At 46.3% G+C, this 26,379-nt stretch overlaps 1 protein-coding gene across 5 annotated transcripts in view; it reads left to right on the top strand.

Annotated features, from left to right (window-relative positions):
* MYO3B (myosin IIIB) overlaps positions 1-26,379 on the top strand; it is a 327,845-nt gene that overhangs the window by 221,204 nt on the left and 80,262 nt on the right. For all 5 annotated transcript variants that reach the window (XR_013228041.1, XR_013228040.1, XM_077319759.1 and 2 more), the window contains exons 28-29: positions 1,135-1,215; positions 18,210-18,324. Coding sequence is in view for 3 of the 5 variants with exons in the window: in XM_077319759.1 (XP_077175874.1) it covers positions 1,135-1,215; positions 18,210-18,324 (196 nt within the window). In the remaining 2 variants the exon portion in view is untranslated. The remainder of the gene's footprint in view (positions 1-1,134; positions 1,216-18,209; positions 18,325-26,379) is intronic.

Below are 26,379 nucleotides of genomic sequence, written 5' to 3'. Positions count from 1 at the left end.
CGTCGTCGCATAGAAGAAGAAGTGGGTTGGGAGGCACTGCGGAAAAACATTTTGGTTCCCCGTTTCAATCTTAAAAACCCTCTTCTCTTCATTTAAGATTATAAGACTGGCTACAATATTATGGACTTTTACCCAAAGCTTATAGACTTTTTATAGACTTTTTCACGTTTGCACCACATTTTAAAAGAGAAGTCTACTTTGTTACCATCATTTCAGCATTTGTTTGCATAGTTTCTGACAATTTTAACAATCATAAACAGTTTATACTTAACGTGGTCCTAGAGCCCTCCACACGAAATAGTGACAGTTTTGAATCTGCATATCTTCCAAGAGCAGTGAGGCAAGTTGCTTCTCTTAGGGACCGCCTATTGCCCTATGCTCCCTGCAGGGCTTCACACTCTGTGGGCGATAACTTGTTGGTGATTCCTGGCCCCTGAGAAGTTCGCTTGGCCTCGACCAGGGCCAGGGCTTTTTTGGTCCTGGCCCCAACCTGGTAGAATGAGCTCCCGGACGAGCTGAGGGCCCTGTGGGAGCTTTCGGCATTCCTCAGGGCTTGTAAGAAAGAGCTCTTCCGCCAGGTCTATGGTTGAGGCCGGATCACGAAAGATCAGATGCCCCCCCCCCCAGAAGAGATCACCACCGGGCTGATCATCGCTGCTGGTGGACTGTCAGATCCTGGAGTCCCCTATGGCGCACCGGGAGTCAGCCTAGTGGCTGAGGGGTATGGAGATTCTCCCCCCTCCTGCAGAAAGAAGCTTGCCAGGCTGCAAGCTAATCGGCTGCTTTGCTTGCGGCCTAGGATGTTTCTCACTGCGGGGGGGGGGCGGGGAGAAGGGGCCGCGGCCCGGTGGTTGGGGACCACTGCTGTAACCCACCGTGAAAGGGCTTGCTGAGAGCAGCGAGAAACAAATAAAATAAATAATAACAACAACAACAACAATAGTAATAATAGTAATAGTAATAATACGACAGACTGGAGCTGTCGTTCAACAGGGTGCCAAAGCGGGGTGGCTCTTGGGTGGGATGCGGAAGAGGGGTGCGTCAAAGGGATTAAAAAAACATGCCACTTCTCTGACTCTCTAGCCTTCCTTTTCAAGTGAGGATAATCTGCAACACATGCCTTTGTATTTTTAGCCTGGAGAGGATATGATGCACGCAGGAAGTTCCAGGATATCAAGAACAGAAGAGTGGATGCTGCTATCCATATTCAAACAGGTAATTAGAACAATATTTTCACAGCTGACACCTATTTAACTGGGGGTGATTTCCCACGTCCATGTTTGCGTCTGACAGAAAGAACACACAGCCAAAACAAAAAAACCAAAAGAAAGGCTCTTAGATAGTCTTCTTCTGATCCTCGGTTTCTGTGCCGTGTGTCAGGATGCAGTCAGGCGTCTGGGGAAAGAGCTCTTGTCGGAACAAGGGCCAGCTGGCTTGACGTGCCAGGAGGTTCATTGCCTCGATGGAAGATAGAAGGCTGTTTGTTGCGACTTGTTTGGAATTGCTGTCTAATTCAGATGGGCTGTGAGCGTGCGCTTGTGCAAACCTGGCCACAACCAGATTGGAGGCCCGAGGATGCCGAATCACAGAGTTGGAAGGGATCTCTAGAGTCAGTGGTAGTCAACCTGTGGTCCTCCAGATCAGCGGTCCGCAAGCTTTCGGCCGCTGCGGACCGCTGCTCCGGAGTGGGGCGAGACGGCGGCCTGGGGGCCCGTGCACGCGCGGCAGCCCCAGCACAAACGCGCATGCGTGGACTGCTGCGCACGTGCGTTTGCGCCCGGCAGGGCTCCCCCTCCTGGCCCCTCCGGGCCGCCAGCAAATCGGCCGCTAAAGCAGCCGATTAGCTTGCAGATCGGCAAGCTTCTCTTCCCTCCCCTCCCGAAGCAAGAAGCTTGCCGGGCCGCAAGCTGATCGGCCGCTTCGGTGGCCAATTTGCTTGCAGCCTGGCGAGCTTCTCGCTTCGGGGGGGGGGAGGGAAGAAGGAGCCGCGGCCTGGCGCCAAGGCCTTCGCAGCCCGGCATCAGGCCGCGGGCCGTGGGTTGGGGACCACTGCTCCAGATGTCCATGGAGTACAATTCCCATGAGCCCCTGCCAGGGTTTGCTGGCAGGGGCTCCTGGGAATTGTAGTCCATGGACATCTGGAGGGCTGCAGTTTGACTACCCCTGCCCTGCAGAATGCAGGAAACTCACAGCTACCTGCCCACCCACAGTGACCCCAATTCCATGTCCAGATGATGCTCCCCCAAAAAAATATTCCCAGAATTTTTTAAAATGTGAAAAGGTTGCCTTGGAGCCTAAGAAATGCATATTCATCCATTTGGGGATTTATTGCCCATTTTTCTCCTCTATGAAGACCCAAAGCAGTTTACAGCATTGCTCTCTCCTCTTCCATGTTATCCTCAGAACAATCCTGTGAGATAGCTTAGGCTGAGAGGATGTGGCCGGCCCAAGGTCACCCAGCAAGTTCCCATGTCAGAGTATGGGTTCGAATTTGAATTTCTGAGACCCTCGTCTCATTTTGCGACCCTCTGTCTCTCCACAACTAAGAGCCACACAACACATGAAAGCGGCCATCCTTCGCCTATAATCTAGCCACACAAACCAACTGCAGGAGCCCCAGTGTAGAATGGGGATCTATGCTGGGTAGAGTTCCCAGTCTCCAGGTGGGGCCTGGGGATCTCTCAGCATTCCAGCTTCTCTCTAGTCCAGGGGTAGTCAAACTGCAGCCCTCCAGATGTCCATGGACTACAATTCCCAGCATTCGCTGGCAGGGGCTCCTGGGAATTGTAGTCCATGGACATCTGGAGGGTCGCAGTTTGACTACTCCTGCTCTAGACTAAAGGGATTGGTTCGCTTGAATGTAGAGCAGCGGTTCTCAACCTTAACTTGCCCATGACCCCAACCCAGCAATGGCTGGTGTGGTGGCGTCCTCAATGTGCACGTGCATGGTTGCGCATGCATGCACACACACACGCACACAAAATTGAGGCACGTGGAGGTGGCCATTTCCATTACTCTTCCTCCTACGCCCACCTACGCCTGCCGCCACCTCTGCCTGCTGCCCGCTGCTGCCACCACTCTAGAGTTGTGTGCAGCGGCGTCTCAATTGGCCATTCCAGGCCGCGTACAGTTCTCACTTGTCTTGTTCAATGATAAATTCAGAGTCACTGTTAACTTGTGGCACAAAGTATTTTCAGAATTAAAGGGTGCCATTTGATTGTTACGTAGGATGACAGTGAATGCTCCTCTTCCTCAGCCCATGTCAAGACAAGCCATAACTAATTGAAGAAGAAAAAGAAGAAGAGTTGGTTCTTATATGCCGCTTTTCTCTACCCGAAGGAGGCTCAAAGCGGCTTACAGTCGCCTTCCCTTTCCTCTCCCCACAACAGGCACCCTGTGAGGGAGGTGAGGCTGAGAGAGCCCTGATATCACTGCCCGGTCAGAACAGTTTTATCAGTGCCGTGGCAAGCCCAAGGTCACCCAGCTGGCTGCATGTGGGGGAGTGCAGAATCGAACCCGGCTCGCTAGATTAGAAGTCCACACTCCTAACCACTACACCAAACTGGCTCTCACCAGCTACTCTGTTGGCCTAGAGCAGGCCTAGAGCAGGGTTTCTTGACAGCCCTGAAAGGGTTTCCTGAGCAGGTGGGAATTTTTAATATATTTATTAAATTGGTTATTTATTAAATTGGTTATTGGGTGAGATGACCATATATCATTATGTTGACCCATACCCCACTTCCCAAATGGCCAGTGATAGGCCTGGAGGGGTGGGAAGGGGAGGGGCCCCAGGTGGTTATGCTTCCCAACCATATTCTGCATGTCCGTGCCCCTTCTGGGGTTTCTCAAAGCCTGATGAATGTTTCAGGGGTTTCTCAGGTGTAAAAAAGTTGAGAAACGCTGGCCTAGAGAACACGAATCTTCTCCAACAAAAGTAGAAAGGGACTCAGGTACACACATTTCCCTTCAAGTGTGAATTTTGAACAGCTTATAGGATGTAGCAAAAGGAGCCTATTGATGCAAATGGCACTGCTTTATATGTACGTATGCCCTAATTCTGTGAGACATAAGAAATTATAGAAGCTAATGCTAACCTGGACCCTCCTTTGAGGGGAGAGCACTGGAGGGCTATGCCATCATCAGAACCCCTGCAGAGCCTCCCCACAGGATTGACTTCTTGGCCAGCTCTTTTGGACAGCCCAGTTTAAAGGGACTTCCCTCCCCGTCCCTGGATGTGATTTGAGACTGAGGAATTGGCCCAGGATCTTCCATTGAGCCTCATGGTCTCTCCCTCTGGAGTCGGCAGGCCAGCCATTACAATACTACACGGGCTCATGACATAAGACTTACCTGTCAATAATGAGAAGCTTTCCCACAGTGAAACGCAGCCTCCTGGTGCAAACGTGGCATCTCCCCTACTGCCCAGTAATGTGGGTGGTATCTCATCGCAGTTTGAAATGACAGAAGCAGCGGGCTGCTGAGAAATGTAAATTCAAATGTGAAAGGCCATTAAGCATCTCTTGTGGGAAAAGTCTTTGAAGATCAATTTACTTATAGGGGAGATTCATTTGCAAAGGCTTTGTTTTGATGGATGTGAAGATAATTTTGCATTACTTTTCAAACAGGCTTAGTGCTATTGCCTTCTTGGCACAGAGGGATCAAAAAACTAGCCTTCCCTCTGTGATATTGAACAGGACTCTGGAGAAGGGGCATATAAATTCATTAAATAAAGTAGGAAATATGTTATGTCACTCCCATCCACCCCCACTGTAGCTTCCTTATAACAAAAGGTATAGTCCAATCAAAGCTAACTATTTTAACTAACCCTTTTGTCAGTGACCGAAGTATTATTATTACTATTATTATTTATTGAATTTGTATACTGCCCTCCCATACAGCTCAGGACAGTGAACATGGTGTATGTAATACAAAAATATAAGCTATATTAAAAATTATTCTTGTTAAAAATATTGACATTAGTCCAATCATTAAAATATTTAAACCCTAATTCACAGTTGTCCAGCCCTTAACATTGGCTCAATCCAGTTGTTCCCAGTGGCCATTTCTGGTGGAAGTTTTGGGGGTGCTCCCTTAGTGGTCAGAGAAACTTAAAAGAGACTAACAGGATGAATTAAACCCACATTTACTTCTGTTTCGGAGTCTGAATGTTTAACTAACAGTTACAACCTGGGGTCATTTCCCCAAATCTCATGTGAACATCCCTGTGTGCCACGCTTACATCAACATGACTTAGTGACACAGAAACCCGATGCTTCAGTTCTTACAGTAGGTCTGCTATTAAGGGGCACCCTGTAATTCAGACAAAATGGGATCACCATGACAGTCAGAGCCTGGGGGATTTTGAGTCTCGAAGGTACAGCTGGCCGTTGCATTGGTTCCCCCTGCATTCAAAAGAACTATCAAATTAAAATATACATCTCTCTTTTCCCCCCCTTCCCCAAAGGTGGGGGAGACGAACGGACAAAGATGGTCTTGAAATTTAGGAAGCCCTTGCCTTACATGTTTCTGCAGCGCAGCCCAACGCTGAAATTTTGTTGGCCTTTCATCTTCCTCCCCGTCAAGGCAGCCGTGCGGCTTATCCCTTTAGCTTCCTCAGAACTCCCTTTCAGAATTCCCGATCTATTACAGCACATTCACATACCAGAAACAAGATGCCTTTTCATGCTGTCAACCTTTTTCATCTGAAATGTAAATTAATTCTTGCCTCGACAGAGATCAAAGTAGGGGTATTAACCTTATTGGACCCTTCCCTCATCAGAATCTGTTCCAAAGACTATGAGATTGGTGTTGGGGGGGGGGATGGTAGGCGGGGAGCGGGGAGCTAGCCAGTCTTCAGCTTAATCTGTGGCCCTCCTCCAGGCAGGCCCTCCTGTCTGCAAGTCAACATTTGAAAGGAAATGGTTTCTTTTGTAAATGACCTTATCGTTACTTTATACTGCGAAGAGAAGTGTGGGGGGGTGATTTTGCCCGAATAATTCTTTCAGGATTAGCCTGTTCGTTTTAATTGTTGGGTGGAGGGAACTTCATTCAGATTTCAGAATATTCTTTAAGTAGTTTTGACAGCAAGGAATCCTCCCCTCAACAGAAAGGAGGCACATGGCTCCTGATTGGGGGTGGGAACCCCTCCAGATTTGTCCAGCTTGTTTGTTTTCTTGCAAGGAAGCCTGTTGAGGGTTGGCTTCATTTGCAATTGGAAAATAAACAGTCCCCCTCCCCCTTCCCACCCCTGATTTGTGAGAAGCCAGGTCCTCTATGGGACCAAGCTACCCAGTAGCCGTTTCTGAAATCTGGGACATAAAAGGCAAATTTAAAACTGAAAAGTTCCCCGGTCTTCAAAGGTAGGTGAGAATCGCCTTCTCCAAGAAATACAACTGCAGTAAAGCACTCCTTGTAGATGTGAAGATGGGAGTCTGGTTCTAGATTCTGAAACATGATCAGATTTATGTCCTCGGTAGGTTCTGAGATGTTTATGTTTAGGACCTGCAAGCGTTGGGAGGGGGGGGGTCTGTGTCAAGATTATCCTGTTTACGTGGCGTTCCACAACTCAGTAGCCGAGCACACGCTCTCCATGTGTAAGCCCCAGGCTGAACCCCCAACATATCCGCTAACATTTTCAGGCAGCAGGGCAAGGGAAGGACCTGCAGAGGGGCTTGGAAGGCTGCTTGTGACCTCTAGACTGAGGCAACATGAAGCTGCTTTTTAAATCTTTACCTAGGCCTAGTCTGCACACATAGGATAATGCACTTTCAGTGTGCTTTGGCAGCTGGATTCTCCTGTGCAGAACAGGAAAATCTACTTCTAAAGTGCATCAAAAGTGCATTATCTATTGTGTGCAGACTAGGCCCTAGCCTGTTTAAGACTGGACTCTACGAAGCTTGACCTGTGGATCCGACTCAGTCTTTTCAGCACAGCAATGGGTTGCTTTTGCATTTTATTTCAGCATGCGGTGATGAAAAAAACAGCTGAAACGCAACTGGTTTAGCAGCGATCCCTCTGAAAACATACACACAAATTCATGAAACGACCTTATATTGAGTGATGTTTCCAGTGGCAGCAGGCAGCTATAATGTGGTGGCAACCCCCGGGGGGCAACTCTGTATAAAAGTTCAGATTGGGTACTTGGGGGAGGAGGGAGGATAGGAGGAGTTCCTGGATTCCCCCTGCACCATCTTTCAGAGCTGAAACAACCAGGGTTCAAAGGAGGCGTGATTTGTCCTGTTGGGGGCCTGAAGTGCAAACATTCAGGGCATGTGTAGCCCCCTCCCGGAGGGTGAGCAAATCCCCCCAGGGCATTTTAAGTATGAAAAAGAATGTGGGGAGATGCAGGAGCTCATCCTCCCCCTCCACCACCACCTTTGCCCTGATAAAAACATAAGAACCCTGCTAGATCAGGCCAGTGGGTCACCTAGCCCAGCATTCTGTCTCACACATTGACAGTGGCCAACCAGTTTCTCTGGATGGCCAACAAGAGGACATAGAAGCCCAAGCCTTCCCCTGATGTTGCTTCCTAGCTCTGTCATTCGAAGGCTTGGTGCCTCTGAATGTGGAGGTCTTGACGAATGTCACCATGGCTTATAGCCACTGATAGACTTGTCCTCCATGAATCTATCTAATCCCCTTTTAAAGCTGCAGCCATCATTACATCCTCTGGCAGCAAATTCTACATTTTAATCCCTCTCTTTGTAAAGTAGTATTTCCTTTTGTCCTCCCTGAACCTACTGCCCATCAGCTTCATTGGGAACCCTGCAGTTCTAGTATTTGAGGAGACGCAGAAAAATTTCCCTTTGTCAGCTCTCTCCACCCTGTACATAATTTTATAAATCTCTATCATGCTCCCCCTTAGTCATCTACACCTGTCAACCTGTGGTCCTCCAGATGTCCATGGATTACAATTCCCATGAGCCCCTGCCAGCAGGGGCTCATGGGAACTGTAGTCCATAGACATCTGGAGGACCACAAGTTGACTACCCTTGGTCTACACTGAAAAGTTCTGAACTCTTCAGCCTTTCCTCATAGGGAAGGTGCTCCAACCCCCTAATCCTCTTGGTTGCCATTCTGGGTACTTTTCCCAGCTCTGCAGTATCTCCTTTTGGAGTTATAGTGGCCAGAAGTGTAGACAGTGTTCCAAATGAAGCCACACCATAGATCCCTATAGGGGCATTGTAATAGCGGCTGTTTCAATCACAGTACCTCTCATAATAATCCCTAACATAGAATTTGCCTTTTTCACCACTGCAGCTCTAGATCAGGCTCCTGCAGTGCTTTTACACATGGGAAGGCCAGCTTGGTGTATTGGTTAAGAGCGGCGGCTTCTAATCTGGCGAGCCAGGTTTGATTCCCCGCTCCTCCACGTGCATCCTGTTGGGTGACCTTGGGCTAGTCACAGTCCTGTTAGACCTGTTATCACAAAGCAGTTCTGTCAGGGCTCTCTCTCAGCCCCACCTGTCACACAGGGTATCTGTTTATTTATTTTATTTATTGCATTTTTATACTGCCCTCCTATACAGCTCAGGGCAGTTTACCTAATAGGTTCATAACATGTTCCAGTATGAAACAGTGCAATATATTCCAGAATCAGGCTCAGTGAACTCAATATCACTAAAGATATAACTATTAACCATTTATCATTTAGGGAGATTTATCATTTATCATGCAGGGATAGGCGGGAAATAAATCTAATAATAATAATAATATAATAATAATAATAACTGTAACCCAACACAAACTCAACATGTAACCATTAACTATTCAACCCTTTAATGTTTGACTTTAACCCAACAGGTTGACTGGACCCAGGATTGCCCCATGATGTGTCCAGTGGGTGTATCACGTAGCAGGGTGTTCTGGAAGGCCCTCTGGGTGTTATCCGCTTACTGGCCCCAACCAAAAGCGAATAACTGGTGACTCTAAGGAGTCTTTGAGACTCCTTCACTTTGAGACGCCTTCAGATAGTGAAAAAACAGGGTGTACAAACCTCCTCCTCCTCCTCTTCTTCTTCCTCTTCTTCTGACTCTAAGCCCAAATATTACTGCAAGTCCCCATGACCAATTTATGTAAACATGATGTATCGTTTGGCCTTGAGTCAGACCATTGGTCTGTTGTCTCCTGTGACTGGCAAAGTCCCTGGAAAAGGATTTCCTCATAATCTGCTACCGGATCCTTTTGCTGGAGCTCCAGTAGCTGGGGGGGATTGAAGCCAGGACCTTCTAAATGCAGTGTAGATGCCCTTCCACTGTGCCACAACCTTACCCCATCTGCAGTCCCACTGAGTGCATTTTCCATTGGAGAGAAATCACTGCTTCTGAATGTTTTTAAAGAGGCATCAAATCTCCTGTGTGCTTCAGCTCTTGCATAAAGTGCCAAACAGTTGCATGTGCTTTGCTCATGGAAGTTTCACCATCTGATTCGCTGGAATTAGGGATGGTGTCAACCTTCTGGAGGCGTTGTGTACATCTGGGATCTGCTATTAAAATATTTCAGTATTTTGGATTCAGATGTCTTTCTGAGGGTGGAAAGTTTCTGAAGTTCAGCTGGAAGCACTGCTCGAATCCTTTCCTTCCTGGTGGCTTTTTCCCAGGGCATCTTTCCACTTGGGTATTTTCACAGATGGAACATCTGCATTCATGAGAGACAGACAGCCCCTGATGGAACAGCTGCATGCTTTAATGGTAGAAAAAGAAAATAATGCATACATCTACATGCCCATTAGTCTCAAGAATGAAGCCCATTAGCAATCTTTAAAAATCTCAGCAGAAAATACAATGGAAGGTTCACATTTTTAAAAGGTAATATTTAATTCTGTTTTCTTTAAGCTTCCTGCATCCAACCACACACTTCTAAAGAACTAATGTGCCTTATAATGTTTTTTTTATGGTTTTACTTTTCTGATTTTGTATCTAATGGGTCTTATAATGATTTTTTAAATGCTTCTGCTTTTCTAATTTTGTAACCTGCCTTGAGTCACTGATACTCAAGGTGGACTATAAGTGAAATCCATACAATGGAAAAATAATATTTAAGGGGCACTAAGGTTTCTTTATAAGGCAATCTCTGCCAATTCCATCTGCTCCTGCAGGGTTAGCCCTCCCCCCATTGTGTCTGTAGGGATCAGCAGCCACACCCCAGGGGGCAAAGTTGAGATATTCTGTGAGGTGGAAAGCAAAGCTCCCTCATAAGGAAATGTTAAGCACTGGTAATTTCTGCTTGAGTACAGACCAGCCAAGCAAACAAAGGTCTGGCAATCACCAGGAGATTCTGGGGGCCAGGCTGGGCGTTGTGACATCACTTTTGGTTGTGTAACTGGAAGTGTCATCATACATCACTGGGATGCTTTGGTAATCCCTCCAAATTCTATGGTTTTACCATTTTACTGCACAGTTTGGGAGGATTGCTAGAATGACCCAGTGACCTGTGACATCACTTCCAGTCACTTGACAGGAAGTGACATTGCAGCTTCACTGCAAGATCAATTTTTTGTCAAAATTTCTCTTGTTGCTGTAGAAGGCAGCAGCTGGGAACTGAGGTTGTGGTCTCTGTAGGTATGTGCCTTTCCCTTCCTTTTCTTTCCTTGGATAGGATCATTCCAAATTCTAATAACTTCCCTTTCTCCTAAGAAAACATCGTCTTAGCATCCTCACAGCATTTAAATTTCAGCTTTTAAATAGAATTGCTGCTAGAGAGAGAAATTTGAATCCTCACTTGGAAGCTTGCTGGGTGATATTGAGCCGGTCACACATTCCGAACCACACAGGTTGTTGTGAGGATAAAATGGAGAACGGAGAATGACCTAAGCCACTTTGGGTTCCCAGTGGGGAGAAAAGTAGGGTTTTTAATGAAGTAAAGAAGAAAAGAATTTCTTATATATATAAACTCTGATTTCTACTAACCAAAGGAGTCACAAATCAGCTTACAAATACCTTCCCTTTCCTTTATTATTTTATTATTATTACTAGCTTCAAAGCCCGTTCATAAGAACGGGCTTTGAAAGGGTCCTCCCTGTCAGCGTCCCGACCGCTTTCCAGGCCGCCGGTAAGCGCTGAGGGCAAGGGGGGGGGGCCCTCTCAATTCCTGGCAAATAGATGGGGAAGAAATGAAGGTAGTGACAGATTTTATTTTCCTGGGCTCCAAGATCACTGCAGATGGGGACTGCAGCAAAGAAATTAAAAAACGCTTGCTCCTGGGGAGGAAAGCTATGGCAAATCTAGACAGCATCCTAAAAAGCAGAGACATCGCCCTGCCAACAAAAGTGCGTCCAGTCAAGGCTATGGTATTCCCAGTTGCGATGTATGGCTGTGAAAGTTGGACCATAAGGAAGGCCGAGCGTCAGAGAATTGAGGCTTTTGATCTCTGGTGCTGGAGAAGACTCTTGCGAGTCCCTTGGACTGCAAGGCGAACAAACCGGTCAGTCCTAGAGGAGATCAGCCCAGACTGCTCCTTAGAAGGCCAGATCCTGAAGCTGAAACTCAAATGCTTTGGCCACCTCATGAGAAGGAAGGACTCCCTGGAGAAGAGCCTAATGCTAGGAGCGATTGAGGGCAAAAGAAGAAGGGGACGACAGAGGATGAGGTGGCTGGATGGAGTCACTGAAGCAGTTGGTGCGAGCTTAAATGGACTCCAGGGAATGGTAGAGGACAGAAAGGCCTGGAGGATCATTGTCCATGGAGTCGCGATGGGTCGGACACGACTTCGCACCTAACAACAACAATTGCAAGCTGAGCTTGCTCTGGTGGCTTGTAGGACATCAACGGTTTGACTGAGGGACTCCGATCTTTTTTCCCTTTTCTTCTTCTCTTCCTAATCACTTCTTCCAAACTATTCTTTTGGTTTCCGTGGATGGAGTGGGTTTTGGGTGTTTTGGGGATGCTTTGGGATTTACTGTTTCTTTCTTCTAGGGTTTCTTCTTTTATCTGAGGGGCAGGATTGTTTACCTTTACTTCTTGGGGTTGTGTTTCTTTTAAAAGTTGGTTTTTACCGTTCTTTCTTTCAGCGTTCAGTTTTATAGTTATTTACTTCAGTGTTTTGATCTGGGGGAGCACTGCAGTTGTAGCTAGAGTTCTCCATTCTCCCAGTTTGGTAGCTGTTGTACTTATTGTAGTAGCTTGCCCACTTTGGGTTGGACTAGGATTCTGGTTGGACTGAGGTGTTCTACTCTGGTTTGCTGGCCTGGGGGGGGGGGGCACTGTTTGGTTCTCCTGCCAGAGCTGTTCTCACAGAACAGTTCTGCCAGGGCTCTCTCAGGGTAAAAGGGAAGGCAATTGTAAGCCGCTTTGGGATTCCTTTGGTTAGTGAAAAGCAGGTACAAAAACCAGCAGCTATTCATCCTCTTGACTTTTCTATATTTGTTCTGGGGGTAGGGAGGCTGGATGGGAGAGCCTGTGATGATGGAGCATTTCCCACCCTCGGCTTATATGCGAGTCAATCAGTTTGCCCAGATTTTGTGGTAAAATTAGGTGTCTTGGCTTATATTCGGGTCGGTTTATATGCGAGTATATATGGTAATCCCTAGGAGATTTGAATCAGGAAAACCAAATGTGAGATCCCAACCCAATTGAAAGGTTTCTACAGCTTACTTTAAGTCAAAGTCACCAGTCAATAGGATCATGCACCTCCTTTGTCTTAACTAGTGGCAACCTAAATAATAATGATCTGTTCACCAGAGCCTGGAGAGAGGAAGGACTCGGTTCCAATCCTCGCACTGCTGTTTCCTCCCTTGCAAGCCCAGAGAGGCCGTGTGCCTCCCAGGCAGTCATCCCCAACCTTTTTATCACCGGGGACCGGTCAACACTTGAGAATTTTACAGAGGCCCGGGGGTGGGGGTCTTTTGCCGAGGGACGTTGCCACTGCCTGAACCCCTGCTCCACTTGCTTTCCCGCTGGTGCCCTTGACTTCCCGCCGCCCACTGGGGGGCAGTGCCAGCAGCAACTGCGCAGTGCCACGCCGAGGGGGAGCCCCAGCCATGCCGGCCACCAGAGAGCACCAAAGGTAAGCCGGCGGCACAGTGGCAGGGCAGCCCCTGAGGCAGCAGCCTGGGAGGAGCTGCGGCCCGATGCCGACTGATCCATGGACGAGTACCAGTCTCTGGACTGGGGGTTGGGGACCACTGCTCCCAGGCACAGGTTATTGCATACTAACCGCATTGCATACAAACTGCATTTTCCCACCACTAACATTTTTTCTTAATCATTGCTCTCATCTGATGCTTTTCTTCTTTAAGTTTTATCACCTCTGTCATCTCAAGACTTTGTAGTCAAATGGGGGGAAATTTTGAGTCCCGTGGCACCAACAGAGTTTTATTCAAGGTTGGTTTTAAAGGTGCCACGGGACTCCCAATTTGTTCTGCTGCTTCAGGCCAACACGGCCACCCACTTGAATCAAATAGGGAAAGTTTGAAATAGCTTATTTCTTTTGTTTTGGTTTGCCAGAATTCCACATTTCTTACTGCATTATGCAAGATGCGTTGGGACTGCGTACGTGTTTCTGTTTTATATGTCTATTTGTTACTGGGAAGGAAGGGACGGATTTTTCGGTCCCCAGTGATTTGTTGTCTCTGTTTGCTCCCTCCATAAAAGATGTTTCTCCATTACAGTCTGCAGCTCATCGGAGCATTGTTTTCTCCTGCAGAGGACAGGGAAGAAAAATGACCCAATTTTGTGGGGGGCTCCCAAATTTGAGCAACTTTGTGGATAATCTATATGCTTCAGCACATTTTATTTGAGCGCCGAACACCAGGCTTCTGTAGGTAACAGTAATCTTGACTTGTTGTCTGTTGAAGCCGGGGAGAGACTTGTTTTATGTCATCACCAATACCGCAAGGAATCAAGCAGCACATAACATTTTAAAGCAGAATGACTAATAATATGGCTAGAGTGCCCATTTCGGGTCTACGCTTTTTGGAGTGCGCTGGTCATTAGCGATCTGAAGAGCAAGACAGGGTACATTTATTACTACGGGTCTGAGAATATTATTGAACATGTCAGGTGAAAATAACGTGGCAGCTGGCCGTCATTCCTCTTTGGTGATGTGAGGATTGTTCCTGGGGCACTGGCCATGTGAGCCTGCCAATTTCACACTCCTTGAGCCAAGTGCTTAGTGTCAAAACCAGGAACAGTCAGCAAGGCAAAATAGCTGTGATGGATCATGCGCCTGACTGCAGTCTTTCCTTCCCCTCCTGGGCTAGCGGCATATTCCATGTGCATTTGGTGGTGGCAGTGGGGAAACATGCGCTTCGTTTTCTTAAATACTCCAGCAAAGCATTTCTGGTGTTCCTGGATAGTGCACTATATCTATTGTCGTGTCTGTAGATGTGCTGAGTACTGGAAAAGGCAATGGAACGAGCTCCCAGAGGAACGAGCTCCTGGTAGAACGAGCTCCCGGAGGAGATCAGGGCCCTGACGGAGCTTAAACAGTTCCGCAGGGCCTGCAAAAAGGAGCTCTTCCACTAGGCATTTGGTTGAGACCAGACATAACCAACAGCGACTGAAGGGCCCCTGCTTCCCCCCTGCCCCCCTCAGAACTCCACCAGTATACTCTAGACCTGCTTGCATTGTTGCACTGTTGCGGGGAGGGCAATTGCCCGGCCATGCATGCCGCACATGCGCGGACGCGCATGCGCAATGCGCAAACGTGCATGCGTGGGAATGCCGCGCATGCGCATTTGTGGCCACTTTTGCGGCCGATTTGCTTGCGGACTGGGACGTTTCTTACTGGGGGGGGCGGGGAGAGGGAGCTGCGGCCCGGTGCTAGGGCCTTCGTGGCCCCGTGCTAGGGCCTTTGCGGCCCAGCACCAGGCTGCGACGCGGTGGTTGGGGACCACCGGTTTATACTGTTATATTGTTATATGGTTACAACTATTACTTATTATTATTGTAAGGTTATTCACATGTTATAGACTGTTTCATGTATTGTTCTTTGTTCTTATGTAAACTGTCCTGAGCCTCTGGGGAGAGCGGTATATAAATATAATAAAATAAATAAATAAATAGATAAATAAATAAATACATAAATGTCTGGTATACAAAGAAGAAGAGAAGAAGGGGGCAACAATAAGACAGTTAGGCTAGTGAAGTCAGCCTCTTCTCTCTTCTGTTAAGTGTCATTCCTTGTCTCTCTCCAGATTGCTACTCTTGGGCCAATTTCCTGCTTCTCAAAAGCCACAGTTCAGTCTTTCAGTTAGACATGTAGTCAGCTACTATCGCTGTCTCTCCTATGCATTATCAAGTATGTTAATTCATGGATAAACTTTTATCTACTCTTTAATCAGGTTGTGCAACCTCACTGCATTATTTACTCTCGTAAACACCAAAGACTGAGCTTGAGGTCCGAGGCAGGACTCCGCACTGTGATTAGCCCATGCACGGCTAGATTCCGATTGCCAGATCCAGTCAGTTTAAAGTGAAACTAGGCAACAACGCACACTGGTGGGAAGATCTTTTGTGCTATATTGTATATAAATTGGGGGTTGTTGGGGTGTTTCTCAGTTCCGTTTTAGTTCAGTTGCTTCTTTACCATCGTGCTGGGGTCACAATGAAGAGCTGAAATGAACTCATAGTGTCCTGGGTAGTGTCCGCACTGGGCTTTTAATCCCCGGTGGCCCCAAATTAAAGAAAATCACTTACATATCATTCGATTTCCATTCTGATATTTAGTGCTTTAAATTTTTCCTCAGCAACTTCTATTATTGATCCGCAGTGACACTGCATTTTCCCTGCGATATCCAGGAGCAAATATAACTTGTTATATTTGCGGAATCCGTTCCAAGATTCCCCAGTATTAAGTGTGGGTATTCTGTGTTTTGCCAGGTTAATTTCCTTCCGGCGCTTCCAATACTGACATAGCGAAGCAGTCTGCTGCTGATTGATCAGGGCGTCAGTTCAAAGACTGCCTGGTTCCCGGTTGCCATTCCCTCACAAGACTTATTTTTCCCCTCATTTTGGGATCTGTTTTAAAGTGACTGCTCTCCAAAAGCCCATACTTCTCTCAGCAGAGATTTGCCTCTTGGATTTACTTTCCCCTCCTTTGTGAGACTGCTGCCTCCCCTCCCCACCCCTGCTCCTGCAGGAAAAAAAAGCTAAACAAACAGCCTCGTGCTCCACTTGCCCCTTCCCCTAGCTTGCCCGGGCTGTGGACTCTGGCTGTGGAGTCAAAAGGCAGGAAATAAAGCACTCCCCATTTTCCACATCATTTCTTTGTGATGTCTCAAACCTTTGATCCAATTAGAGGAAGCATGGAGAAACAACATGATCTGTTTTAAATTGTATTACATTTAATGACCCTATTGTTTTTGGTCTCTTATGCTTCTGACTTGGTCTAAATGACTGTAATAAAGTTTGACTAGACTTGATGGAGAAACAACAAGGAAGGGCAACTGATAGAAAGAAAGACATGAGGAAGCTCAAAGGGGAAAAAAAACAAAACTACAAGTCAGAGCCCAAATCACAAGAAAACCACCAGGTGAAAAGACCCTCAGATTGGAATGGGAGCTGGTTAGTTAGAACCACAATGCCGTTTTGTAAGGCAGCTTACTAGCGAGTCCTCTGACAGTTCTGTCCCTTCCCACGTGTCTCTTAAAGTTTCTGGGTTTCTGACTAAGGAGAGCCCAGACATCAATCCTCCAACTGTAACAACAGGGCAGTCTTCATTTTCTTAACTCACTGAAGCTGTAGTTTTAGATGCTTAGGATAGGCGGGTACAATTTGATTCAAGCCCACCCTAATACGAAGCTCATCTTACAAAAACCAAGTGTCTTTCGCAAACCTGTGCTGTGTGTATTTGTAACATCTCTTGATACCATTGATGAGAATGTACACGTGGTCAGATCTGTTGCCACATGGTCATTCTCCAAGCAAGCACACGCCAGCATCTGTATGCAGAAATGTATTTATTCACGTATTCGATTTCTATACCACTCCTCTCTGCAAGTGGGCTCGAGGCAGTTTGTTACAATAAATAATAAAACAAAACCAATACCCTCCCACCATACCCTCCTGGTTGCCTTCCACCGGGTTAAACAGATTGGAAGAATCTTAAATGGAGGAGGGGGGGGAGGGCAAGAGGGAAGGAGAGAGGCCTGCATCATTTCCAATAACATAGCCTCAGCCTGGTGGAAAAGTGCTCTGCGGAACTCTGACCGCTCCGTCAGGGCCCTGATTTCAGCAGGCAGGTCGTTCCACAAAGTCCATTAATGTTAAACAACTTTACGTTGCATTTTGCAGAACCTGTCAATGGAATGAGGGAGCACCCAAATGGTTTGGTTAACGTCCCAAGTAACTTCCGTTGTGAATGGGGTGCTCTTTGCCTCTCTCATCAAAATATTTTGACCTCTATGGTTAAGCTTCCCTTGAGATTGCCCAAATGAGGGGAACCTGTTTTTCAGGGTTCTCCCTCTTTCACTAAATGTTATTATTAGGGGCTTCCATGTGGCCCTGGCTTGGCTGGCTCAGGCTGGTCCAATCTCATCCGATCTCAGAAGCTAAGCAGGGTTGGCTCTGGGCCGTCATTTGGATGAGAGCCCTCCAAGGACGTCCAGGATCGCCGTGCAGAGGCAGCCAATGACAAATTAATCTGAGTCTCTCTTGCCTTTAAAGCTCTATGGGGTTACTGTTAAGTCAGCTGGTCCACTGCAACTCAGTCCTTGTCCAGCATCGTGTCGTGGTTAAGAGCAGCGGCTTCTAATCTGGCGAGCCGGGTTTGATTCCCCGCTCCTCCACAGGCAGCCAGCTGGGTGATCTTGGGCGTGTCACAGCCCTGATAGTGCTTTTCTGACCAAGCAGTCCTGTGATAAGCTCTCTCAGCCTCACGTACCTCACAGGGTGTCTGTTGTGGGGAGAGGAAGGGAAGGCGAACGTAAGCACTTTGAGACTCCTTTGGAAAGTGAAAAGTGAGGTATAAAAAACAACTCTTCTTCTTCCGACAACCATAACTGCTAAAAATAAATGGTGTTTGTATTTTCTCACTATTAAAACTTGCAGTCAATATTTCTCATCACTTGCACCCAGAGCAGGTTTCTGTTGTGGTTGTTGGTGGAGATCCATAAAGTAAGCTTCCACTTCACCAAGAACTGGACTTTGTTAACAAATCTGATTTCATTTCGGAACCTCTGAGCCAGGATTATGCTCTCCCTGGTTCTCCTGCTGGTAAAGTTTTCAGGGAGGACTCTGACATCTAACTTACTGTTTTTCACGTCTGCTTAGCTTTCAGGGGATATCTAGCTCGCAGAAATTATGCAAGGATCAAAAGCAGCATTCACCACACTACAGATAAAGACTCAACCAACCTGAACTTCAGTTTGCATTGTGAGGAAAACAGGTGAGTATGCATGTTTTTTCCTGTTAAGCGGAAGCTGGAAGGAGAAAAAAAAAAGCATAGAAATGGTGTCTCATTTGATGCATTTCACACTTGACATGGCAGCATATCCAGGACTCATTCTGCACACCTTGGATAACGCACTTTAAATGCACTTTAGAAGTAGATTTTCCTATTCTGCACAGGAAAATCCAGCTGCAAAAGCATGTTGAAAGTGCATTATCCAAGGTGTGCAGAATGAGCAGGTATGCCAGTGAGCATATATGTTACATTCAGGGCTAAGCCTGGTGCTGTTCATCTACCTGAGGTTTCTGAGATACACAAATACAATGACAAGCATAGAAGTACACAAGAGCAGTCCATAAATCAGTCCAGAGTCAGATATCTAAAGGTCCACTCCAAAGGTCAGGGTAGGAGGGTCCAGGGGTCTAGTTCCAATGTTTGGAACAGGTACAGACTACAGGGGGCTGAGTCCCAGGCTTCAGAAGCAAGCACAGATTACCAGAGACAAGGTACAAGGCAGCTGGGTCAGGGCAGAGCTCTAGGTCATACACATGGGGCCTGAAATACTTATGACTTTAACTACTACTGACATTAAATAATGGAAAAAATGGGGTGGGAAAACAGACCATCAGCTCCAGTGACTTTTATGGCTGTTATTTGTGAAGATATGGAAAGCTCAGAGTGGGCAAAACCTCCCACAGTTTCTGGCTTGCAGAACACAAACAGGGTTCTGCTAAGCGTTAAGTGCAGCCCAAATCTTTGGCTCAGCTCCATTGTCCACAGAAAGAGGGAGAGGGAGATTTTGTCTGCATTAAAATTTCTTAATGGGAAACAGCTCAACACAACACTACTAGGAGCTCTTGAACTTCCTTAGATGTCATATCAGAGGAGCTGTTCTGGAATGCATTCTAGTCCTGAAGGATCCTCTCAGTGCACTGGGTGGGTTATTATCCCAGGCAGCCCCCAGTTCCAAATCCTTGACTTCAATAATGTTTGCTTATGTGGGACTGCAGCCAGACATCACAGCCTTAGCCATGTGATGATAAACAGAAACAAGTCCCTTGGATTTCAGCCCTTCCCAAAGGCCTTCTTCTCAGAACCAGATTTTATTCTTGTGCTTCTTTCCCTTAATGAGAGCCACTCTGGTATTGGGATGTGAGTGTTGAACTAGGCCCCAGGAGACCTGGGTTCAAGCCCATGGAAGCTTGCTTGGTGACCTCGGGTCAGTTGCTCACTCTCAGATCTTTTCCACACTCGGAATTCAGCCTGGCCCAGCACTCATCCAATCGCAGGGCTAATTCCCGTTCTAGATGATGTCAGCACCGGTCTGAAGTGGTCCGAGGCCTGGCACACTACAGGCTCTCGGTCAGCCTGTGGCAACAAAATGCGGATAAATCTGTATTCCCTTGCCCTGGGCTGACTGACAGCCCAAGGAACACCAGGCCTCAGACTGTTTGGGCTGGCACCAATGTCATCCAGAAGTGGGAGTTAGCCCTGCGATCAGACAAGTGCTGGGCTGGGCAAATTTCGGGTGCAGCAAAGGTCTCAGCCTAATCCAACCTTTTTCAACTCTTTTACCATTGAGAATCTCCTGAAACATTCTTCAGGCTTCAAGGAATATAGATATAAGAGTTGAATGAGGTTACATATGTAACGAGATAAGAATCCAATATCCCTGTTGAGTCCTGGGGATTCCATATCTATATTCCTCATAATCCCTTCTCCATTTCATCTGGGAAAATGGGACTGTAATGTGATGTAAGTATGTATGCAATGTGATTTAGAATCTAACTCTAGTCTTTGAACAGGAGAACAAACTCAGCAGGGCTTGTCACTTGTGTGGATGGTTCCATGCTTGGGTAGAGACTGATGGGACAAGTAATAAGCCTCTTTTAATTACTTCTTTCCACAACTGGGAAAACACCTGCCATTAATCACTGCCTAAACATTTTTATATCCCCCATGTTTCTGTGAACGACAAGTGAACCCAAAGGACAGATTTTGTTATGCTAGCAAGGAACAAGCCAATCTTCATCATCATCTTGTACATTTGTTGTGACGCTGTTTACTAATTTACTACTAATTTATTCTCTCCTTATATCTGTACTCTTATGATTTTTGTTCCATTGTCTGAGGAAGTGTGCATGCACACAAAAGCTCATACCTTGAATAAATATTTGTTGGTCTTAAAGGTGCCATTGGTGCTACTTCAGACCAACATGACTATCCACACTGAATCATAGATTCATAGAGTTGGAAGGCACCTCCAGGGTCATCTAGTCCAACCCCCTGCACTATGCAGGAACTCACAACTACCTGCCCACTCACAGTGACCCCAATTTCATGCCCAAGTGATCCTCCCCCACACACACACCCCAAAAATCTCCAGAATCCAGCCTGGCCTGGAGGAAATTCACATTCCATCCCACAGTGGTGATCAGAAATTCCCTGGGTATGCAAAGAAGGGCCACAAGAGACAAACACTGGCACATCCCATCCTGCCCACCCACTTACAATCTGCCTAAGTTCATAAAATCAGCATTTCTGTCAGATTACTATCTAGCCTCTGTTTAAAAACTTCCAAAGAAGGAAAACCCATCATCTCCGGAGGAAGCCTATGCCACTGAGGAACTGCTCTGCTAGGAACTTCTTCCGGATATTTAAAGAAAAGAGGCATTAGAGCACCCTTTTGACTATGGAGGAACTCCTGAAATATTGTCCAGCCTTTGAGGAAGCCTGTAAGGCCTATTATGCACAGCCACTGAAACAGTGGCATGGAGAACGCAGAGGAGGAAGAAGCGAAGCAAACCGCTTATGCACGGGACGGAACGCAATGGCGGCAAAACCCAGAGTATCCGATTACGCATGCAGCTACTCCGGAGCCGCTTCTGGTTGAGCCCTGGTCCCGGGAAGCTCCACTTTCTTCCGCATCTCGCTTATGCGGCTTTTTCGGCGGCATACGTTGACTCTGCGCCTGGTTGCCGCCTTTAGCGTGCATAATTGGTGATTTTAGCCGCCACCATTCCACCCCGAATGTGGACCTTCTACTCCGTGCATAATAGGCCTAAGTGGTAACATGCCCCATCAGAGAAAGTAGGCAGAGAGGTAAGATGCAGGAGCCAGCCAATCAACCAATTTGCTATTTCCATTGTGGAGAAAGAGACTAAGCCTGTAAAGCAATGTTGGAAGTGGGCTCCAGTGATGTCTAGTGATGTCAGTGGCCATCCAAACGTCTGCGAAAGGCCACATAACACCTAAGATTCATTTTCCGTCCCACATTGGGACTGTGCACGCGCAAGCCTGCCACTCGGAACCTTCCCTAGCTAAAAGTCTCCAAAGAGGGCGCTCCGCACCGCTACCACGCATGTGCCGGGTTTCCCGCGCACTGATCACGAGGACACGGGGCGGAGCGCCCACCCTCCTCAGTTCTCTTTTCGCCGCCGCGATTAGTGGACGTCCTTTGCAAGTCTCCAGGGGGCTCCAGTGATGTCTAGTGATGTCAGTGGCCATCCAAACGTCTGCGAAAGGCCACATAACACCTAAGAAACTCTCACGTAATCCCTGCATTCCCTGGAACCCTGGTTGGGAATCCCTGGGTTACAGTTTTGCAGCAGGACTAAGAAGGCCCTCCCAGTTAGCCATGAAGATGATTGGGTGGCTTTGGACCAGTCCTCCCACTCAGCCTAACTCACAGGGATGTTGGGATGAGAAAATGAAAGAGGAGAGGGCCTTGAGACCCAAGCTCTGGTGGAGAAAGGGCAAGATAAAAATATGCCTTGCCCCTGACAATGCAGGTCCTTGGAGGTATCACAGCTAAAACCCACCGATGCCTCAAAGCAGGGGGCCCTTTTATAAACTTCCATGGTGTCCCATTGAATCATAAATCCCATCATGCCCATTGCTTTTCTAATGAAGAAACAAGCACACCCAAATGCTTTAGATTTTCTTTGTATGGAAGCTGCTCTAGCCCGTTGATCATTTTAATTCCTCTTTCTTACCATTTGTACAGCTCTGAGGTATCTTTTTTGAGATAGTTATCCAGAACTCTGTTTTATTTTTTTTTCCCTGAATGCAGCAACATCATAAATTTAGATACAGGCAGTATAATATGAGGCGTTTGTATTCAGGCATTTTCCCAGTGAGAGCCCTAGCATGGAGTTTGCCTTTTCCATTTTGAATGAATGACTAGATTTTATTGTCTATAGCCAAAGGCCATTACAATATATATTATATAGAAAAAGAGTTGGTTCCTATGACACTTTTCTCTACCAGAGGAGTCTCAAAGCAGCTTACATTCTCCTTCCCTTTCCTCTCCCCACAACAGACACCCTGTGAGGGAGGTGGGGCCGAGAGAGCCCTGATATTACTGTTCAGTCAGAACAGCGAGCCCAGGGTCACCCAGCTGGTTGCATGTGGGGGAGTGCAGAATCAAACCCAGCTTGCCAGAAGTCCAAACTGCTAACCACTACACCAAACTGATATATACATATATACAGTTTAAATCAGTATCTGATAAAGATAAATTTATGTGTGTCAATATAAAATATTTGGCCCAGTAGAAATCTAGTTATAAATTTAGTCCTTGGCTCCGTCTTCAACAGCAGGTATTTCCATTTTGCTTTACATTGAATTGAAATTTGCATTGAGTTATCATCATCCCCATCATCATCCCCAAAACTCTTTCCAGGCAGGTACAATTCCTTCAGATCCCATCAATACAGATCTGAGGTTAGGAGGAGTACAAAATGTTTATCGCTTTACAGTTAATTACATTGAACCTGGTAACATGTTTTGTTTCCTATTCATCCAGTTGGGAGAGATGCTTTTGAAATAGTACACAGTTAGCTTTGGTCTCCACCATGCTGAATATTTTGGCATTCTCTGCAAATTTAACTTCCTTTGTATTTACGTCTAAATATGTATCATTTGTGAACAATCTAAATTTGTATCCTTGGGAAATTCCACTACTTATTTTCCTCTGTTGGGAAAATTATTTATTGTATTCTCATTATTGGTGTCCTGTTCCATAGCCTGTTAACAATCCCTAGATAATTCCATGAGTTCTGCATTTGCTCAAGAGGCCTTGATGAGGGTCTATGTATATAATATCTATTGGATAACCCCCCCCCCCAATATATGCATTGATGATAGCAGGGGACAATTTTAGTGATGCTGCATATTTTTGTGGGTGCATGTTAGAAAATTTCTGGTTTCTCTTTAGAGCTCTTGAAACTATTGAGTGCTTATTATCCAGACCAGCAGTACAGTCAAGCATAGAGTTACTCTAGCTCAGCCTTTTTCAACCTTCTGACTGTGGGGGGACCCATGTGGGTGCCAGCCAATCGATCAATCATTTACCGTTTCCATTGTGGAGAAAGAGACTAGGCCTGTAGAGCAACAGGGGAAGTGGACTCCAGTGACGTCTAGTGATGTCAGCTACCATCCGAACTTCTGGGAAAGGCCGCAGAACCGCTTGGAAGCTCTCGCGTAATCCCAAGGTTGCCCAGAATCTCTGCTCTAGTTCATTGGACCAATAGTGACTTGTTAACTTTGATTTTGCCTTTTAGAATGTCTTGTTATCTATATTTGACTTGCCTCTTGTGGCGCAGAGTGGTAAGTCAGCAGACATGCAGTCTGAAAGCACTGCCCATGAGGCTGGGAGTTTGATCCCAGCAGCCGGCTCAAGGTTGACTCAGCCTTCCATCCTTCCGAGGTCGGTAAATGAGTATCCAGCTTGCTGGGGTTAAAATGGTAATGACTGGGGAAGGGAATGGCAAACCACCCCGTATTGAGTCTGCCATGAAAACGCTAGAGGGCGTCACCCCAAGAATCAGACATGACCCGGTGCTTGCACAGGGGCTACCTTTACCTTTACCTTTTTATATTTGACTTGCAGTGAAGTCCTAAGCAGTGTTATATCCTTCTGAGTCCATTGAAGTCAGTGGACTTAGAAGAGTATTGCTAAGCATGGCACAGGGCATCTGCAATACAGCGCACAGTTACGTACATAGAAGTTAGCTTCATGGAAACCAGTAGGACATTTTAGCAAGTAAGCATGCATGAGATTGGGTAGCAAACTGAAATGTTGTGGAAAATTTAAAATAAAGAATTGAAAACATTATGAAAGCAGTGCTGAAGGAGTTGCACTGTTTTAGATAACGTTTATGGAGACAAAATACTATGATCTGTCTGCCTTTCAGTGCCGGTTTCTTACTTGATATATTGATGAAATGGAGCGTTTTGATTCTTTGTCATTCTTGCTGGATCTTCTGCTGATCTGTCTGTCTGTCTATCGGAATTCTAGCCCGCCACTCTCGGAGACCTGCTAGCGGCGGGTTACACAAGCATCCATACAATACAATGAAAGTCCCCATAAAATCTCATTAAACCCCCAATATCTACGTACAGTAACTTCCACAGATGGCAAAAAAAAAACATTGTCCCCTAAGACAACACTTTACAAAGGCAGCATGGGGGGAACCAGATGTTTGGCGACAAGATATTCAGATGCCAACAGGAGAAGAGACCCATACCATTTACTCTAGCACTTGTTTTCAAGAATGTTTTCTATATAGAATTTCTGATTATGGCAGGCCGTCGTGTACTGCAGAAAGGCAAGATAGGAGTGCTTTAAAATATGACAGTATGTCCCCAGTATTGAATTCCACGTTGAGGCTGGTATTTCCCTTGCAAGGATTCTGTGTAGCAATCCTGACTTTAGAGCCAAATTATATATCTGAGTTATTTTTCTCAAAATCTCTTGCAGGATAACTGATTGGTTTCCTGCCTTTGATGAGTGTAGTTTGCAGTCACAAGAGAAGATTTTCTTCTATGGTTCAATTATTCTGTAAGTGGCCTTTTCCAAAAGCAAGCTGATGATTTGCATTCACATGATGGCAGCATTTATCATTTTGACTTATCCTACAATATCTCTAAACAAAGTATTACAATGCAGCTCACTGTACCTGTCAAGATCTAATAGATGCCTCAAAGAACATGATACATTAAACACATGCAAAACCTTTCCCACACCAGATCAAAGGAAGCCCCAGCGCTTGTATTTTTACAATGGCAGACTTGAAAGGATTGATGGAAATAGGTTTGGGGCAGGAGGGGGGAGCTAAGGAGATGCCATGGATTGTACAGCATTTCTGGCAACTGGAGCAGGCATACAATCGTATCAAGTAAAATTATTCATAGTTTAATCCTATCCATTCTTTTGGAAGTAACAGCAGAGACATGAGATGCTGATGAGGGGTATGGCATGTGTAGAAAGGAGAGACAGGTGTGTCCTGAGCCTATGCATGTTTATTGACAAAATAGTTGCCACTGAGTTCAGTGACACTTAATCCCAAGAAAGGGTGTTTAGGATTGCAGCGCTCCACTCTGGGGGATAGAGCTGGAGCTCTGATTGCACAAAGACTGTGCCTCTTTCCCACTCCCCCCCCCCCCCAGCAGTCCCTTCCAGTGTCTGGGAGGTTGATTCTTATCCCATTCCGCACACGTTGGATAATGCACTCTCAACATGCTTTTGCAGCGGGGTTTTCTAAAGTGCATTGAAAGTGCATTATCCAGGGTGTGGGTGAAGTGGGCCCTGATAGGAAGGAATGGGGGTTGGGGAGCTGCAGTGATGAGAGGGAGGGGTAAGAGGGTTAATGACAGCGTGTACTTACTGCATGGAGCAGTAATTATTGGGGCTTCCCCTACATGCATCTCTATATGTGAATGTATATGTATTGCCCCCTCTGCCTCTGGAGTAAATATCTTACCATCTCTGCCCAGGTTGCCCAATTATTACCATGCTGGGACCAATGAGGTGGGGTTTTGGTTGTCATTTTTATGGGAGAGCTGTGATGTCAATTTGGTATTTTAATGAGTATTTTATTCTATATTTAAAGGTTTTTAAATTTTATTCCTGTAAATCGTATTTCCCAAGAGTGTGAGGGGCAGGATACAAATTATCCATCTATCTAGTTATTAATTAATTAATTAATAATGGTAGGTAGGTGGATGGATGGATGGACAGATAGATAGATAGATCCCTCCTTCCTTGTT

This window comes from Paroedura picta, chromosome 2, assembly GCF_049243985.1.
Source record: "Paroedura picta isolate Pp20150507F chromosome 2, Ppicta_v3.0, whole genome shotgun sequence".
Lineage (NCBI taxonomy): Eukaryota > Metazoa > Chordata > Lepidosauria > Squamata > Gekkonidae > Paroedura > Paroedura picta.
This window is presented reverse-complemented; position numbering and strand designations above follow the sequence as displayed.